Source organism: Cetorhinus maximus, chromosome 12 (assembly GCF_964194155.1).
Source record: "Cetorhinus maximus chromosome 12, sCetMax3.hap1.1, whole genome shotgun sequence".
Lineage (NCBI taxonomy): Eukaryota > Metazoa > Chordata > Chondrichthyes > Lamniformes > Cetorhinidae > Cetorhinus > Cetorhinus maximus.
Window position 1 is genome coordinate 50,786,168 of NC_135890.1, and position 12,283 is coordinate 50,798,450.

Sequence of the window (12,283 nt, forward strand, 5' to 3'; positions counted from 1 at the left end):
GCTGTCATAACAAGAGACATTAAACATCAATAAAGGATTTGGAACATTTGGAGGAAAGTCTTAAAAGTCTACATAATAAGATTGGGATAGGTGTCTGTGTTTGTGTGTGTGTGTGTGTGTGTGTGTGTGTGTTATAAGTTTCAGATTTGACTCTGGTATTCTCACAAGCACAGCAGTGTTGGTAACCCCTGTAAGTCAGAGTTTCCCAAACTGTGGGTCTCAACCCCCAATGGGATCAAGAGACGCGAACTTGAGGTTGCAGACTCCAAGACAGCAATGGCTACCATGGAGCTAGAACTGATTCCTGACAGCTGCAAGGCCCCTTTAAATCCTAGCTTTTTGTTTTTGATGATGGGCATGGCCTAATGGACTGCTATCTGAGGCCCATTTGCTGCTTCAAAAAAAGGCTGTAAAAAGGTAGATGTTCAGGTTTTTTTTGTAGAAAGCCTATTTCTTCAATAATCAGGATTATTATACATTAATAATCATGATTCTATTACATTAATAATCAAAATCCTATTGCATAAATAATGAGGATTCTATTACATCAATTATCAGAATCCTGTTACATTAATGATCAGGCTCCTATTACATTGATAATCAGAGTACTATTCTTGTAAGATTCAGAATACTACAACATTAATAATCAAGATATTATAATATTAATATTCTGGTGTCTATTGCATCAACATAAGGATCTTATTGCAAAATAATCAGCGTCCTATTACATTAATAACCAGGATTCTATTACATTGATATTCAGCACCTAATTGCATTAATTACACATTTTTCAATTGCATTAATAATCAGCTGCCTATTGCTTCAATAATCAAGAAATTATTGCATCAATAATCAGGATGCTATTATTAATAACCAGAATTATTTCAATTTAATGGTGAGCCCTATTGCATCAATAATCAGTATCCTATTACATTAAACTAATTTGTCAGTCATGTCATCATAATCCTATAAGGTTAATAATCAGAATGCTATTACATTAATAATCAGAGTACAAATACATTAATAATCCCCCCCAAAATTTTCACTCTGGGGTCACACGAAGAAAGACGGGAAAAAAGTTTGGGAAGCATTGCTGTAAGTGGTTCAAACATCTTAAGACAGGAGTGTGCCCATACGTCCCAATATCTAATTATGTGATAGTGTAACCTGAGGATTTACTAATAGGAAACCTTGTGATGTGAAATGAATGTTGTGTCTGTTATCCCAATCGCCCCAAAAGGCAGACTGGAACATTTCAGTGAGATGAAGTCAGATACAGATCTTTGCCTACTTTATTTTACAGACAACAGCTGAACATAAGGAATGGCAGCTGTAATCAAATCTCACCCTCAACCAACAAGAGAAACCTCCTCAAGAGCAAAAAAAAACAATTAAAGCCCCTGATTTTTGTTTAAACCTACATAAAATGACTTTGGGCGGGATGTTCCGGCCCCGCCCTCCGTTGGGATCGTCCAGTCCCGCTGAAAGTCAATGGACTTTTGGCTGGGCTGCCACACCCCCTGCAGCAGGTCCCACCGCGATGGGGTCGGAAAACCCCAGACTTTGCTTCAAAACACAATTAAGTATATTTTATTCTCAAATCCTTCCAGCAAAAACAAAGCAAATCAAAAATCCCAAAGTATCAGCGTGTAAAATCAGTAGCTTAGGTTGCCAAATCAAAAACCGCTATCAAGGCTTTGATGCATTTTTACTTCAAACTGACTTTGTTCTCATCAGTAAACCACCAGTGGGTATTAAAATGCAATGCTGTTCTACAGATAGATCAATATACTGGGCTGAAGCATAGTTACACAGCAATACAATGCTAGGGGGGGGAAAGCCACACTCACTTCCAAAATGACTAAGCATCAGTCACTTTCTTATCCTATTTATCTGTTGAACATAAAGTAAGGGTCAAGTCTACACTAGACCTCAGGCACCGAAAGCATATAGTGTTCCCAATTCTCTTAAATATGTTTCATAAAACACAGGCAAACACGTATGAGTGAGTGGCTCATTAAAGTGAGGTTAGACTCATGGAGATACAGTCTGACACAGGTTTGATTGGATGTGTAACTCCTCCCTCCTAGTAGAAGCCAAGTGAGGGAGCAGATAAAACGGAACATGGGTTTACTGGAGATCGGTTTGACTGAATTGCCGGCATTGCAAGGACACCCAGTCGAGCTAAAAGCAAAATACTGCGGATGCTGGAAATCTGAAGCAAGAACAAAATTACCTGGAAAAACTCAGCAGATCTTTTTCCAGGTATTTTTGTTTTTGTTGCACCCAGTCGAGCTAGTTGGGTCCTCCTTTAAATATGCAGACGAAGCTATGATGATGTAATTGAGACCAGACTTCGATTTTAACCTGAAGCCTGAACAGGGATGTAGTTCATTTCTGGAGTGAAGATTGACCTGGCTCATTTCTGTGTTTTAATATTTTATGATTCTAAATGTAGGCTGAAAGAAAAGTTATTTGGATATCATGTTGTACCTTTGGTTGCTCCCTTCATATCTCATAGAGGCCCTACTCACCAAATCCCATCTGGTCTGATGAGTGCAATGGCCTATCTCGTGGGAAGGGGCCACAAATTGTCGGTTGACCAATATGTATCTGTTTAAGGTTCCTTAGATGTTGTCTTCAGCAACTATTAAATTAGAGTTACTCTTTTGATAATGATAGGTATAATAGTTACCATTACTGAGACAGATTTATTAATTGCATTTTAAACTCCACTAGCTATCATAGGGGGATTTGAACCTGTGCCCCCAGAGCATTAGTCTAGGTCTCAGGATTGCTGATCCAGTGACATTACCACTACATTACCATCTTCCACCAGACTAAGTTAGAGTTAGTAAAGCCAAATGTGAATCTTATTAAACACGCCTGTATTAAAACCACTCCACATTCACTAGATGATTTGCATGCAGCCCATTGCTCACTTCCCATTAGATTTGTAACCTTGGGATCCAGGTGACATCATGGTACCTGTTCAACTTATGGTCACATCTTGTGATGTAAGCACCTTAGCTGACCTAGGAACCCATCCTATGTAATGGTCTCTCTATGTTAAGAATCAAGAGGGAAAGTTGGTATGTTTGTATCCAATCCCTGGTGGTGTAGGAGGAGATGTAATAATGGGATCAGTTCATTCATACCTGTACAACATTTTCTGATTAGCAGAAGAATGGCCTTAACACTGCTGTTTAACTGATGGCTTATAACTTGAGGTCTAGAGCCTGGACCCAGTTTTCACATCCTTCCCAACTATTCTTGGACTTTATAGACTTCCCCTCCTTTTTTTGGTTTCAAACATCCTGTGATGTTATTTCAACTGATACTTTACTCCTGGTTACAGTTCTCTGCTACATACAATCCAGACGAATCAAAAGGAGTGTCGCTGCCTTTGATGGGTCAGCAGGTGAAGCTAGTAGACAAGCCTGAGGGAATTAACGAGGAGGTTGCTGCCCTCTGCAACTTGTTAAATACGTAAGTCTAGAATATTCAATTAAAGTCACTTATAAAATGAGAATAGTTAGCAACTTCTAATCTGTGCCTGCTTTTTTGAGAAAAGATTTAAGTTGTGACTTCTCAGGATGGGCTGCCTTTTGGTCCCATGGGGTTCCATTTCTGTTGTTGAGGCATTTTTGCCTTTATACCCAGTCTATCTATAAGAATTAGCTTTACACTATGCCATGTGAATTGTATCTACATCATAAACTAATGGAATCAAGGGAGTCTCACATTTAACATGTAACAAAATTAAATAATTTTATTTTTAGCAAATGGGGCTGGACTTTTAGAGAAGACAATTGAATATTTTTGAACATTCCATTTGGTCCAGGTGTTCTTCCAGGGTCGGTTTTATAAATTATTACCTTCGGCAAAAATCTTTGCTTGACAGTTTCATATATCAAGAACTCAGGCAGGGGTGCTGGTTTGTAAAATCAACCCTAATCGCAGCTCCTGTAGCCATTCTCTTTCTATCAAGATACTTCAAATTTAATTTAATGATATTTAATAGTCCTGTTCTCTCTCTCTGCCTGACTTCTTTGGTTTGTTTTGGGCTCTTTCATTATTTTCTTCCTTCCTTCATGTTTCTTCTCAAATTCCTTGCTCTCAATTTTTCTTTACTGTACTTTTGCCTCTTCTGCATATGTTGTTCATTATCTTTTCCTCCCCTTGAAAGGTTCTGTTTTGTGCGCCATATATTTCATGGAGGTTGTTGTGGTGAGACTGAACCACCCAATTCATCATTATATCTTCTTTCCAATTTTCCTCTTCCCTCGACGTTATCATTTCATGAGAGGAAACTTTCCATGATGCCTCTCTCTTTTGAAGTTCCATCCAAACCACTTTCTGGTCTTTTTGCTCTGCACCTGACAGTGCTTTTTCCCTCTGTTCTCGTAGTTTTTGTCAAAGGCTAGGATTTTCTACTCCCGCTGGCGTCGGGCGTGTTCGGTGGCGTGAGTGAACAATATGGCAAGAAGGCCAAAAATCAGTTTCACAACATTGTGAAACCAGTTTGCAGTCATCCGCTCAGCCTGTCAATGGCGGGCCGCATTCCTGCCATTGGACATCGGGAACCTCATTGTAATACAACTGCATATCATTATAAGGCCAGCTTGCTGGAATCGTCCCCCTCCCCCACTGGATTGTCCACCCACGTCGGTGGGAAAACACGCCAGTGCAGAACACATCTTGACAATTGCAACGTGCAGAAGTCGGGACTTACCGCCAGGGGCTTGCTCACATCGCGGACATCCGAGGAGCGGAAGATGCTGGAGCCCGTCACCAACAGGATCCTGCAGGAACATCCATGGCATGCTGGGTGGATTCTCATGGACATGGCTCTGCTGCAAAGCAGCTCACGGAAATTGTTGATGCTCACAGTGGATGATGGTCAAGGGGGTGAGAGAGGAAGGTCTAGGGTCAACTGGGAGAGGAAGAGGTGTCATGGGGTAAAGTTGGAAGGGGAGAATGAAGGTGTTGGAGGTGATGTTGGGAGGGGGAATGAAGGTGTCGGGGGGTGAGGTTGGGAGGGGGAAATGAAGGTGTCGGGGAGAGTGAGGTTGCGGGGGAATGAAGATGTCAGTTTGCGGTGAGGTTGAGGGGGTGGGGAATGAAGGTGCCAGGGGGATGAGATTGAGGGAGAGGGAGTACGAGAGGAGGAGGAGGTAACGGGGAAGAAGATGGCAACTGGGGATGTAGGTGTAAGGCGGGGGGTGGGTGGAAGGTGTGAGGGAAGGAGTTTGGAAGCGGGAAGGAGTGCAAAGAGGGAAAGGAGTCCAGGGGGATGAAGGAGTGCAGAGAGGGGAAAGAGTCTGGGGTGGGGGGAAGGAGTGTGGAGACGGGAGGGAGTGAGAGTGGTGAAAGAAGTAAGGCTAGAGGAAGGAGTCGGGAAGGGGAAAGAGTAAAGCTGGAGGAAGAAGTGAGAGTGTCTGAGGGATTCAGGAAGGGGGAAGGAGTAAGACCGGAGGAAGAAGTGAGGCTGGAAGAAGAGGTAAGGCTGGAGGAAGGAGATGGGAGGGGGGAAGGACTAAGGGTGGCGGAAGACATAAGGGTGTCTGATGGAGAAAGGAAGGGGGAGGGACTAAGTGGAGGGGAGTCTGGTGGGGCGGTGGGAGGACTAAGGGAGTGGGAAGGGGCCCGGAGGGGGAAAGGGGTTCCCGGGAGGACAGGGGCCCGAAGGGGGGATGTCCAGGTGAACGTGCAAGGGAGGGGCCTGATGGGTCCTTGACTGCCTCCTGGGGAGCAAACTGAGGGTGGGCATGGTATGAGGGAATGGTGAGAATGACCGAAGGCAGAGTGAGGTGGTAGGGTGGGAGGGTGAGGGTTCAACAGTAGCAGTAGAAGGAATGGCGATGGTGGTTGGTGGTGTCTCTGAGGCAGACACAGACCCTGGGGGTGGGAAGGAGGAGGTCAGGAAGGAGAATGTGGATGGGGTGGGATTTTTGGGAAGGAAGGGAACCTGCACGGTCACCTGGACACCCCCAAAAGAAAGGGGTTGTGACTGGTAGGTCACTGATAGGAGGGGGAAGGTGATGTCGGGGTTGGAAGTGGGGTCAACTGTGATGAGGGAAAGGAGATGGGTCACTGGGTGAGGGGAAAAGACAGAGAAGAGCACAAAAAATCGAATCCAGACCAAGTTGTCCAAATTGAAAGTGAAACGATAGTCATTGTGGGCGAGATCAGGTGCTGCATGGGAGTGTGATCATTGGGCGGGTGGAGATGCAGGTCAGCTCAGATGGACAACTGAAAGTGAACCCCAGCAGGCAGCATTCAAAATGCTCACAAGATTGAGGTGAGTACGATATGGGAAGGATCCGTGTGTGTGTGAGAGAGCTTGCACAAGGTTCCGAGAGACCCTGCCACACACACAATTCTCCTTCCAGAATCACTCATTGGCCAGCTTTCCCCTCTGCAGCGACAGAGGATGAGGCTGAGGGACTCACAGGCAAAGGGGACTCGGAGGGAGAGGACAGCCTCTGAGATTCCTGAGTGGATGACCCAGGAGCATCCAGCTGCTGCTCCTCATCCCTTCGGGTGCCCGGGGTCCCCAGCCTGGCTGCTTGAGGAGAAGGAGCATCTGGAGGGGCATCGAGGTGCCCCGTTTCCCTCTCGCGCTGCCACTGCAGAAACTCGCCCATGACTCCCGCAATGGAGTACAGGTCTGCACACAGCTCCGTGTTCTGCTGGGCCAGGGTCTCCATGCCGTCTGCCATCCTCCCCATGAAGACCTCTCTACACGCACATGTGGGCACCACTTCACCAGAGAGCAGGCGGACGCGCTCCTCTGACTTGCGTGCCACTCTGTTGAGGGCTTCCAACAGCTCTGCGTGATGTTCCCGCACCTTCTGCTGACTCTCCACAATGAGTTAGAAGGCCAAATCTAGAGGCTCATCATCTAACTTGGGCGTCACAGATGCCTCTTCCCCAGCAATCCGCCAAGTGCCGGTGAACTCGCACGAGTCGGCCTTCTGCTGCTGCGGACATGTCCATGCAGTGATCACCAGACTGTGAACCTGAGCCTGCTCTAGATCTAGGTCCCACCGAGGTGTGTGTCTCTGCGCTGGTGGAGGGTGTGGGTAAGCGCTGTGACGGGTCTTCCAGGCTGCTTCTTTCCAGCTCTGCAATGGAGGAAGTGTCCTCTTGGCTGGAAATGAAGACGTGGATGGAGCTGAGGGACTGGCTGGCTGAGGGTGTCAGTTGCTTGGCAGAGCTCCCCGTGAACCAGAGTAGGGATAATTAATGCATGGCAGCAGAGTCAAAAGCAGGAGAGAGAGCACTCACATTTGCATTGAAAGAGAGACAATGTGGTGCAGGATCCTCGCGAGGTTGTTTGCCGCTGACCTCACCATTATGACAGGCATGGTCCACGTCCTCATCAGTCAGCGCGATGGCACACTCCTCAAAGTGAGTGAGGGGCCTAATGTGGGCCACTCCACCCCTGGTTTGTAACCTCTTCCTGCTGTTGTGAGCAGGCTTCTCCTGCATGAAAACAAATGGAGAGAGAGTAAACAGGACACATGCCTCTGCATGGAATGTTTGTGTGGTGAGTGGAGCCATGGACAGGATGAGGATGTGAGCCCCAGAGGATATGAGCCTGATGGAGATGTGAGGGTGTGTGTGAGAGTTAGTGGTGTTGTCCCTTGAGGTGTGAGATCCCTGTGGTTGCGTGATGTGTTTGTGAGTGTGTGAGTTGAGAGTGATGAGAAGGGTGAGTTAACCTGGCGGGACAGATGAGACCATTCATTCTGTAGCGGCACTGGGTGGCTGTCCTCTTTTGCAGGGCATTGGCACTGACCACCACTGCCACTGCCTCCAAAGCTAGATTAATGAGGTTGCTGCCCATCCTGTGGCTAGAGCAGGGATTGAGGACATCACAGCGAGCCTCCACTGCATCCAAAAGACGTTCAAGGTATGTGTAATTGAACCTGGGGGCTGCAGTCTTCTTGCCTTTCGGGGCCATGTCTTCTTTGCAGCAGCCGTGGGCTGGAAGCACTGAGAGGTCTGCACGCAGCTGGACTTTAATTATGGCGCCCACCACAGTGAGGTGATGGCGTGGCGGGCGAATGAGAGCCCGTCACCATAGAAATGGCGTGTTTCCCAGGAATGCATAATTAACGCAGCGGGTTTGGGCCAATACGGCATGAAAAGCTGCCAATGCAGCCAGCGGGTACAGAGTCATTTTACCCACCCGCTACCACACTTAGTGCAAATCTGGGACAATTCTACCCAAGTTCTCTGTATCTTAACTAAACCAAATTTCCTGCCTTGAACAGAGGAAGGGATAATTATTTGGTTCCATAAAGTTGTTTTGAGTCACTTGATGCTGCCACTCCTTTGCATGCCCAGTGGCCATTTGTTTATATGCGTTTCCAGTTGTCCATCCTGCAGTCCTTGGGTGTAGTCTTTCCCGTGTGCTTTCTGCAGGCCTTCATTCAGCTGCCAATGTTTAGGTAATTCTGAGAGGCTTTCCCTGCAACAGGATAATCACAGCCAGGCATGTCTATAGGTCATAACAGTGAGAGTGAAAAATGACTTCTAATAATCATGCAGTTTTTAAAAGAAAACAAAAAATATTCGGTTAAGATTGTACAAACCAAGAGGAGGATCCTGCTGGAAAGCTAGAAAATAATAAAATTGACTATATAGGTGCAATCTTTCAAAACCAGCAGCTTCAGGGCTGAAGCTGTGCTAGATTTTGGGTGGGACATTTATAGCAATGGGCGGATTGGACAAATCCAGGTCAGGTGGGGTCAAGGGTCGCTTGGAGCATGGGAATAGACCAGCACACAAGCAGCGAAGGGGATTAAAAGTCTGGCGTCATGCAATGCCTAACCAAATTGTCAAGTTATGTTAATTTAAATTGAGTAAAATAAAAAAAATGATGCATGGCACATTCTAATAATGTCCAGTTTTCAGACAACAGCAGTTTTTACACAGCCAGCTTTGAGAGAGTGTACCTGTTTGTCTTTGGATCTTTTATTATTCATTGGGCAGAATTTTGCCGTCGGTGAGCAGGGGGTGGGGCCTGCTCGCTGACGCGTAAAATGACGCGGGATGACATTGGACGGAACCCCCGACATCACCCCGCCCCGATTAAATTTTCAGGAAGGCGGGAGCGCAGCAAAATCAGCTGTGGGTCCGCCGACCTGTCAATGGCCACTTGGAGCCCTGGCGGCAAATAGAAAAAACATGAAACCTCATCCACGGGCGGGATGAGGTTTCATGTAGGGTTTTAAAATTTTTAATATAGTTATTATGTAAATTATGAACATGTCCCATCTCATGTGACATTGTTACATGAGGGGGACATGTTAGGGAATTTTTTTTCTCTATTTTTACTATTTTTAAAAGTGTAAGTGATCTCCCTGAGGCTGCACTTAGCCTCAGGGAGATGTGCGTTCTTTTGTACACATGCGCAAAAGAGCACACTCTCGCTTTTGGGGAATCCTCCCCGCCCGCACAGGAAGCGCATAGCTCCGGACGTCACACTGGGTGGGCCTCAATTGGCCCGCCCATGTAAAATGGCGGCGGGGCCCGCTTCTCCGGTGGGGATCGGCTCCCCGCCCGCCGGAGATTGTGTCGGGCACATCCGCCCGACAGGCAGAAAATTCTGCCCATTAAGTTTGGCCATTGCAGATACAGTGTCCAGTCCATTTCACGTTGTGTGGATGGAAAATTGATCTAGACTTTATTTGAACCTACTGTAACATTGAAATGTAGCCAAGGGTCCTTTCAGGAAAGTTTAAGCAGCCTTCTGGAATATCCCACATGGCACAGGTCCAGCTATGAGGATCGGAGCCAAGTTTCACAAGGCCCCTTCCTTCCCCCTTCTGCACCTTTCACACACCAGCTCCATCGGACTTAGTAACTGGAAAAATAAAGTGATTCCTGATCACAGTCTTGAGTTCTGACAAAATGCCAAAATGCGGGCTTCCTGTCATCTGCCTTAGTGGAAGGTGAAGGGTAAAGCTCCACAGCACTGTCTTGTTATTGTGTTCTTATTTACAATACCCTGCAGCCTGACTAAAATAGCAATCTCTCTCAGTAGTTAAATTATTTCTGCAAGCAGCCTGCAGCTGTCATTTAAATGCATGTATCATTAGTTCATAAGGCAGAACACAAACACATCTCTGTTAACAATAAAACAAACACCCGATAGACGTCCTGCGACCACACTTGGTGCAAATTTGGGACGATTCTGCCCAAGTTCTCTGTATCTTAACTAAACCAAATTTCCTGTCTTGAACGGAGGAAGGGATAATTTGTGGGTTCCATAAAGTTGTTTTGTGTCGCTTAATGCTGCCACTTCCTTTGCATGCCCAGTGGCCATTTGTTTATCTGCGTTTCCAGTTGTCCATCCTGAAGTCCTTGGGTGTAGTCTTTCCAATGCGCTTTCTGCAGGCCTTCATTCAGCTGAGGGCCCTCTAGCATCTGTAAAGAGGAAGAAGATGCTTCTAAACCAACCGCATAATTAGATTTTAACTCAACTTGCCAAACTCCCTGGAGCTCTTCACTTTGACGTCCTGTTGCCCTCTGTGCTCCCGGATGGTTTCTATAGTAAGAGCTCGTTCAAGCCCCATCTTTTATTTTTCCAGCTCTGCCTGTCCTGCTGAAGTCTTGAAAATATTTTGTTGCTGCCAATCAGCATTCCGGTGAATTAGCAGGCACTATTCATATTTTAGCATTGCATGTAAACACTTCATACTGTGTTGGAGAGAAAGGACTATTATTGCAAACAAGATGGGAAACAAACACATTATAAGATCAACAAGAAAGTAATCATAGCTGTACCACTTAAAAATTCATTGTAAAACTGCAATTAAAGTTCCTGGGGCCCTTGGTGAGCTCTGCTGTTCACTGCTACCCTTAGAGCCAGTGCAGATGGGCAATGGCTCTGAGGAAGAGTCATGAGCCTGTCTTTCCCGTTTAGAGCTGTTAGACCTGCTGTACGTTTCTGGTATTTTTCTGTTCTTGTTTTATCTTATCTAAATACTTGTGCATGATGGAGCCCTGCAGCGTCACAACATGCAGTCAAAACCTTTATTTGTTTGGTGTAAAATGAACTTAAATTCCGCCTTTACCACTCTCTGTGTCCCTCATGTCTCCTTTTGTTCTGTTTTGTTTTTGTTGCACAGGCTAAGAGCAAAATACCCGAGTTCTGAGACACAGTCAAACTGCGGTCTGATCAGGAGTATTGTCACAGTGTTTCCCGATGAACTTCTCTGGGACCGGCGTATCCCTGTAACGATTGTGACGGACATTTTTCCGGAACCGATTCAAACATCCCCACAGGGTTGGTAGTAGTTTAATGTTCATAGGATCCTTTATAGGCCCTAAAGACTAAACACAGGAATGACAGGTTGTTACCCATAACATTTCTGGAGAAACTACTTTTTCCAACCTATTTGCATGAAGTGATTTGTGTCCATTTATTGCCACTGCAGTTGAGCACAACAGAGATATTATTTTATATATTCTTATGAAAAGCCAGTAAAACACAAACCGATATATATGGTGACTAAGGACCCTGTTCCTGTCCAGTTCGTCAATTCAGTACTTTCGCTCTGTAACTTAAGTGCCCAATCAAACCCCAAAGAAGGTAGCACAGAAGAAGACCATTCGGCCTATTATGCCTGTGCCCACTTGTTGAAAGGAACAGTAAGGTAGTGGTAATGTTATTGGACTAGTAATCCAGAGGCCTGGCAGACTAGGCAAATGCCACCGCGCCAGCTGGGGGAATTTAAATTCAATTAAGTAAATAAATCTGGAATAAAATACTAGTCTCAGTAGTGGTGTCTGTGAAGCCATCAGATCACCATAAAATCCACTTGACCCATAAATGTCCTTTAGGGAAGGAAATTTGCTGTCATAACCCGGTCTGGCCCACAGGTGATTCCAGACCCAGAGACTTGGTAGCCTCCAGACAGGTACATAATTATACTTGAGCATAGTTACATTTCCACTTTTATTGGTCTTAGGATAGCAATTCCAATTGACAAGCTGGCACACATGGGGAAAACAGCATCCACGAGAATACAGTTTAAGTGGCCTGGAACTCCCTCCCTAACAGCGCTGTGGGTATGCCAACACCAAATGGGCTGCAGCAGTTCAAGACATCAGCTAATCACCACCAGCTCAAGGGCAATTACAGGTGGGCAATAAATGCTCGCCTTGCCAGCACCGCTCACATCCTGTGAAGGAATAAGGAAAAATAACTTGGCCAATCAGAATTTCCAACTTCCCATATCATGTCGGGTATTGCAATGTCTTT

General features: G+C 45.8%; 1 protein-coding gene across 1 annotated transcript in view; it reads left to right on the forward strand.

Annotated features, from left to right (window-relative positions):
* LOC144687974 (phosphatidylinositol 3-kinase C2 domain-containing subunit gamma-like) overlaps window positions 1-12,283 on the forward strand; it is a 232,986-nt gene that overhangs the window by 22,521 nt on the left and 198,182 nt on the right. Inside the window, exons 3-4 of the mRNA XM_078554634.1 lie at window positions 3,359-3,489; window positions 11,148-11,305. Coding sequence (XP_078410760.1) covers window positions 3,359-3,489; window positions 11,148-11,305 — 289 coding nt within the window. The remainder of the gene's footprint in view (window positions 1-3,358; window positions 3,490-11,147; window positions 11,306-12,283) is intronic.